Source organism: Anneissia japonica, unplaced genomic scaffold (genome assembly GCF_011630105.1).
Source record: "Anneissia japonica isolate Jap-2015-1 unplaced genomic scaffold, ASM1163010v1 scaffold287871_len1641731_cov197, whole genome shotgun sequence".
Lineage (NCBI taxonomy): Eukaryota > Metazoa > Echinodermata > Crinoidea > Comatulida > Comatulidae > Anneissia > Anneissia japonica.
Genome location: NW_022712275.1, coordinates 300,374 through 307,319, shown reverse-complemented (window position 1 = coordinate 307,319; position 6,946 = coordinate 300,374). Strand labels below are relative to the sequence as shown.

The 6,946-nt window shown below is 33.9% G+C and overlaps 2 protein-coding genes across 2 annotated transcripts in view; one reads left to right on the top strand and one right to left on the bottom strand.

Annotated features, from left to right (window-relative positions):
• LOC117107762 (protein cornichon homolog 1-like) overlaps positions 1-1,148 on the bottom strand; it is a 5,823-nt gene extending 4,675 nt beyond the window's left edge. The window contains exon 1 of the mRNA XM_033249532.1: positions 998-1,148. Coding sequence (XP_033105423.1) covers positions 998-1,078 — 81 coding nt within the window. The 5' untranslated portion in view covers positions 1,079-1,148. The remainder of the gene's footprint in view (positions 1-997) is intronic.
• An 18-nt stretch (positions 1,149-1,166) lies between these two features.
• Positions 1,167-6,276, top strand: LOC117107763 (protein cornichon homolog 4-like). The gene is made up of 5 exons (XM_033249533.1): positions 1,167-1,348; positions 1,854-1,922; positions 3,303-3,415; positions 3,860-4,000; positions 4,963-6,276. The coding sequence occupies exons 1-5, from the start codon at positions 1,271-1,273 to the stop codon at positions 4,988-4,990; spliced, it is 429 nt and encodes a 142-aa protein (XP_033105424.1). The 5' UTR covers positions 1,167-1,270; the 3' UTR covers positions 4,991-6,276.
• The last annotated feature ends 670 nt before the right edge of the window (positions 6,277-6,946 follow it).

The following is a 6,946-nucleotide window of genomic DNA, read 5'->3' as shown; positions in this document are numbered from 1 at the left end:
ACTGTCCCTGACACAGGTACAATGCACAGCCAAGGAGCACGTGAAGAGAGAGCACTTCCAGTCTAGAGAGCTGGAACAGGAAACATAACCTTGTAATTGTAGTATGATAACTGTGAATTCATATAGCCCATGCAGGAAATGGTAACCTTAACATTAACCAACCACAGCAAATTTTTATCCTGATGAAAGATGAAAGTGAAATACTTACTACTGTAATACAAAAGCTAGAGAAATTTCAAAGGTATAGTCCTTTGTATGGATTGTAATCTCTTTCTTTAATTCCTTTCTCTTACATTTTCCAAACTATGTGTAACAATATAACTAACAATTAACATACAATCTTAGTAAACAACCATAACAAAAGGAAAAGGAGAATTTCAGAAGCAAAAGCTTATAAAGGTGAAACCCTTAGTAATTTATTTTCATGTTCCTGTGCGCAGGCTTCGTACCAATCATTTGTTAAAAGTTCCGTACTCTCGTGTTAATGTTTGTACTAATGGTATTTTTCGTTGTGTTGCACTTTCTTATAATAATCTAGTTCAAAGTTTTCCTAATATTGATATTTTTAATTGTAATATTTCTATTTTTAATCTTATATTAAATACCGGTTTTTAATATATTATTACGATTTTTTTATGTTTTTTTTTTTTAAATCTTATCTTATATATTTTTATGAATGATATTGTATATTTTTATGGCGACTCTCTTATTGGTGTTTTTGATACACTGTTGAGTCTTGAATAAATAAATAAATAAATAAATAAATAAATTTGTACCCCACCCTGACCTTTTGTTTAGTGTCAGACCATCCCAATCCCATCACTTCACTGTTTGTAGGGCTAGGCCTCAGTGCAGTTTGTGCACACTGAGCTTGACTCAAATTAAGTGTCCGTCACACCACCACAGATTCCCTCGTTTGGTTTATTGCTAGTTAGCGCAGCCATTTTACTGCAAATTGCTGGAAACTATAACAACCAATAACCTAGAGAACACTTACATGAAATATAGCGAAAAATATGAGAACAGCAGACAATATCATTGCAAAAAGATAGCAAAATGCGACGAAAGTGAATGCCATGATTGCTGTTTTGAGTTACAAATGTATTACCGCCCTCATCGACAGTTTAATGTGGGCGTTAATGGGCTCGCTTATCCAGGCGCTATAAAGCAAATCAAAAAGTGGATCAGCCATTTCGCGACAGCTTCCACGACAGCAATTTGACAACAACAACATAGATTTGCCTGAACTGTGCTATGAGAGTGTTTGAAGATGGTGTCTAGTGAAGTATTTACATATCTTCTTACGCTTATTGATAGCACACTTTTACTCTTCCTTGCTGTTTATTTTGTATCCTTTCAAACGATCTTGATTTATGACCGGGTTTAGCAATATAGGCTAGGCCTAGGCATAAAAGATTGTAACGCACCAGGCCAGGGTCCAGATGCACTCTCCCGGCCGCACACTCTTGTTCAACTGCTTCTAGAAACAGGGCTAGGCCCTAGCCTAGGCCAGGTCCTAGCCCGCCTATTATCTTTGGCTAGAAAAACTCTTGTGTTTTTTGGCTTGAGCCTGATCATTTGTAAAAAGTAATATTAAAACTGAGCATAAAAAAAGCAGTATGAAAGCAGTGCATGAAGGTTTTCAGGAAAGTTTATGTGTGGCGAATTGTTTATGCCCACTGCTGATTTACAGTTTCAAATTTCAGTAATAGTAGGGGAGGAATTGTCATGATCTTTCCCTGCAGCGAATAATTTGGGTCCACTGTTATTGGTCGGTGTTTAAATATATTGCAATACAGTACTATTTTTAATGTTTTAAGAGATTGTTGTTTTCCGATTATTTGCAAACTTAGATTATCACTTTATCTGACCTGGAGTCAGATTACTTGAATGCTCAATCATGCTGCTCTAAATTAAATACAGTAAGTTGTCAATATATTCTGTCATTTTTTACTATTATTGCATTGCAATTAAGATTTTTCATTACCTCCGGAATCAAATGTGCGCTGAACCATGTTGTTTTCCGATTATTTTCAAACTTAGATTATCACATTATCTGACCTGGAGTCAGATTACTTGAATGCTCAATCATGCTGCTCTAAATTAAATACAGTAAAAGTTGCCAATATATTCTGTCATTTTTTACTATTAATTGCATTGCAATTAAGATTTTTCATTAGCTCCAGAATCAAATGTGCGCTGAACCTTAGAGATCTCTAAGGCCCCGGTTCAATTCCCATTGTTGCTTCTCCTTGTGTTTCAGCTGGGGGGCTGAAATACAAGTTACAAAAGCGCACCTTCTTTCAGATGAGACGTTTAAGCCGTTGGTCCCGTGTGTATTTATGGCCCATGTGCACGTTAAAGAACACAGTACATTCTTCGGAAAAGAGTAGTTGATTGTCTCCAGGTGTACTTACCAATCACCACCAGAAGGACCCCACTTGATATAAGTCGTCTTCTAGACTTTCCTGGGCTATTCTTGGTGTTTACACTCAATCAATCATCAAATTAAATTGAAACTATTTTTTAGATGCACTTGCAATACAAATCTGAGATCATTATTGTTGTCATGTACAGTATTACTATGTTTATCATAATTTTTGTTAAATAAATTATATGTTATGTCATATGTAAATATCAGTGAATACTTTAAAATTATTAATTTATGCTTCATTATTTAAACTTCATGATTGTTTATTATTTGCCTAATATTATTATTACTATTTATTATTGTTATCAATATTTAGAGTTACTATTTTTATTATTGTTATAGAATTGGTTTGCCGCAGCAGGAATGGTTTGGTTTTCCAACTTCGATGTTGGGGGTTTCAATACCTCGCTATGCATCTCGCTTGTGTCCCTGAGCAAGGCACTTTATCTGCATTGCTTTTCTCCACTCAGGAGTATAAATGGGTACCTGGTGGGGTTGCCTGCTTCTGCGCTGATTACCAGTAGCAACACTTAAAGCATGTAGACCCAATGACCAGGGAAAGAACTGCACTTTAAAACCTCAAGGAAGAGGCACATTATAAATGCCCATATCTGTATTATTATCTATGTTATCTTATATAGTAGAACCCTTATTAAAGGGGACACCTTCAGGATCTAAAAAGGTGTCCCCTGAATAGGTTAGTTATAGTGTTTAAAGGTACACTTTCCTTCATTTATTGACTGAAAAAGGAAAAATGAAGCAACATTAAAAAAAAACTGTAGCTCCTTTGATTCATATGAATGAATGAACGAGTTCAACACAGACAGAATATAAAAATAAATAGTTTGGTTTTTTTTTTACTCTATTTTAGTGGGTGATACCAGAGATGCTGGCTAGTCTTTGTGCCACTCTGCTGCTTCTTTTTAACTTGCATTGGTTTTTATTTCTCTATACTCTGCCTTTATCAGGATTCCTAGTTTACAGGTAACGTTCCCAACATTGAAACCTCTACATTTAGAAAACAATATTGCAGTAAATATGCTAAGAATTATTTAATCAATAAATATATTCAAACTTTATTTTGAAAATTGCATTATACAGAATCCTGCAATTTCTGTTGAAGTACAGATGTACATTTATGAACAGAAGAAGTATATTTAAAGAAATGTTTTTTATTCAAATTAAAAATGAGTTAATCCAGTTGTATAAAAAGCACCTGGCCCACAGATCAAATGACAAGATATACAGGTCACCTTAAATTGTACTTGTGTTTATTATTCATATTGTATTAATTTCACTGTTCCCTGGTATAAACTGCCACAAATAATAATTATTATTTTAAGCAATGTTATTTTTATTTTACTTTATTAATGTTTGTATTTATTCTAAATTAACTACCCTATGATTTTGATTGGTTGTTTCTCCTAGATATTTAAATATTCCAGCTGGTAATTTTGGAATGTTTGATCCAACTGAAATTCACAATCGAGGTTATTTAAAAAGCTATATGAAAGAGACAATGGTGAAGATGGGTTTTCACCTTATAAGCTTCTTTATCTATTTATATTGGTAAGCAATCTTTTTATATGTTTTTAATTATATTACAGGGGTGATGACTGATATGTTTGAGCCCTTGTTAAAATAGTCTTCACTGTATTACATATAAATGCGACTCAAATACAACAAACCTCTGCCTAATTAGTAGTATTTTCCCCGCCCTTGTGAAATCAATATTTAAAAAAAAATTATGTTTATTCCACTCAATTACATTGTTTCTGTTCTCTTATTTTAAGGATACAGTATACATGGGTGTTAATTAGTGGGGGTCAGGAGACATGTTCTTCCCCTTCCCCCATTTTAAAGGGGGAGGGACGACATATCAATTGTCTCTTCCAATATCCTCCATTCATCTAAAGTTAAAATTTGAAATGAACAACAATTACGAATGACTGTCAAATCATTTTATTTAAAAGCATATACATGAGTCAATTAGTAGATAATAAATAAGATAAACCATTATTTTTATGAATGTTATTCTGCATAAATTAGAATATATAAGTGTCTTTTTCAGTTTAAGATTACAGGGTAAATTAAAACAAATTTTATGATAAATATTCTAAAAATGTAGTGTGGAAATAGATGTTAATTTTAAATAATGTTATCCTTTAAATCAATCAAATACGACTTATAAAAGGCTAGATTGCCAGACCGAGCTAGCCAGCCAAAGATTGGGCCTCCAGCCCAAGGTTTCCTTTTTTCCCACTCAATCCCCTGGCATGCAGATTTGATTTAATAAAAGGTTAAGATGTCTAGGGCTGAATTCAGTTTGGTTCTACCATCCAAAATATGACCAAGAATGTCCTTAAACCAGCACCGGTGTAAAGCTCTGGGTTCCCATGTAGGCCTATTAACCGTTCGACCACTAAACTCACTTTCATCTGTACACTTATATAATTAATCATATGTACAATATTAACATAGTTTATTTTTCTAATTCAGTCATACAATAACTAAGTTTCTTCTCTTTGCAGTATGATATCTGTCTTGGTCAACGGTTAGTAATCTATTCTGAAGAAAGTGAGATTTAACTTAAGCAGTACTGTACTATGAAATCCTTTTGCCAATTGATGTTGCCTAAGCCATAGCGACATGCTTTTTATCGGCCACTAATGAGGATAATTTTTTTTACAGGATAAAATTATGACAGAAGAATTTTGTAAATCATGAATTTAAATAAGTAATGTTAATATGCCTGTGCCTGTATTAATGTCTACATATTTAGTTGGGTGTTTAATCCAATCGCTCACAGTAGTGGCTCCAGAAATCTGCTATCTCTATATTAGAAATTGCTATCACAATAACTTGGTAATGGTAAATTAGTACACCAACCCTCCTCTTGCCATCACTGCTTCCCCAACCCCTCTCCTACCCTCATTGCTACCCTACCCCTCTCCTACCCCACTACTCTCCCACACTCACTGCTATCCCACCCCTCTCCCACCCTCATTGCTACAACACAAACCAAAACTGTGATATTATCACCTTTATTTAGTACACTTGGTTTGAGTTAGAGAACAATTTTGGGGAAAATGGTTTAGACATAAGCTACTTAATTTGTAGTAATATTGGGGTATATATATAAAGTTTGACAAAATAGATAATCTAGAATTTTTACTACTTTTAGAAAATATAATTTTTTTTTTGTCAAAATTCAGATCGTAGCATATTTTGGCTATTATCTCAATATATTGTCACAAGGCATTTTTGTAGTAAAGTAATATCTGTCCTAGCTCAGGACATTTTTGATAGGGGATTTTTTCAATAAAAGGGTACTTGTGTATAAATTGTCTATTGTTGTTTAGTAAGTGTATGTTTTCTCCAATGACAGCTATGTAGTGTTGAATATTATAAACTAAGTTTTATAACAAGAGCTCTAGGGGCATAAATCTGTCCAACAGGATCCCACAATTTCTGAGGGGGACAGGATCCAAGGGAAGAGAATTCAGCCATTTTTAATCTGTTCAAAAATGTTTGCTCATAGCATGATCATCTTGGTCAAATGAGGTATAGGCCCCCTGGGGCTGTTATATGATGATGACGTTAATAAACCTACAGGTGTCTTTTTATCAATCTAGGCCCTATGTATAAACGCTTGGGATAACACATGTATCCTTGTTTTCTTCTGCCAAATAGATGTTAAAATTGTGAAATTGATGTAATTCTTCATAGTAAATATATGTTTATTTTATATACAATGTTGGAGTTGATTTATTTGCTGAAACTTGTATTTTGTAATACTCTACTGTACTATTGATTTGGAATTTAATAAAATGTGATACAATGAATGTTGGGTTCTAACTTATTTCTGGCCTCACAGAATTTTAGGTTAGGACTGGGAGTAAATTAAAACAATGAACATACGCAATCCATTGCACACACATTTACTCGAGATGAGGTTCTAAATATAAGCACATACAGAGTTGCTAGACAGCGGTACATTTTACAGGTATTTGTGACATCTTCAGTCAGGGGTCCCAAGATGGATGTACTCATTTCCGGGACATATCTTTAAAACTAGCTTTCTTAACATCTAATTTTGTTTCACTGCCTATGGTGATACCAATCAACACAGATTTCCGTGCAAACTTATAAGGGGTAATTACAGCATTAAAAAATAGAGATTTAATGAATTTGCGGAAGATTCTTGTTGTGCAAGTGCGGAGGGCTGTCCAATATTTTTAGACTTGGGGGGCCCGTCTTCAGATGACGATTTTATACTTGGTTATGTTGGCCTCTCAACATTTGAAATTACGATTAGGATCATGTTTTAACAATATGCATTTTTATAACAATCTGATATAAAGAATAACTTGTTAGTTCAGAATCTAAGGCACACGGCACCACAATTCCATGTTACAATGATAATCACATATACAGAAGCCAGGCAGTGGTACACTGATACTTATTTTGAGTTGGTTTTATACTCATGCTTGTACTGTATATTTGAAATCCCCT

What these genes read in the sequence shown, in the direction of transcription:
- LOC117107763 (XM_033249533.1), top strand. Translation starts at nt 1,271, where the DNA reads ATGGTGTCTAGTGAAGTATTTACATATCTTCTTACGCTTATTGATAGC. An exon ending in GCTGCTCTAAATTAAATACA is followed by an intron (nt 1,923 to 3,302) that starts GTAAGTTGTCAA and finishes ACTCTATTTTAG; the next exon opens with TGGGTGATACCAGAGATGCT. An exon ending in TCAGGATTCCTAGTTTACAG is followed by an intron (nt 3,416 to 3,859) that starts GTAACGTTCCCA and finishes TGTTTCTCCTAG; the next exon opens with ATATTTAAATATTCCAGCTG.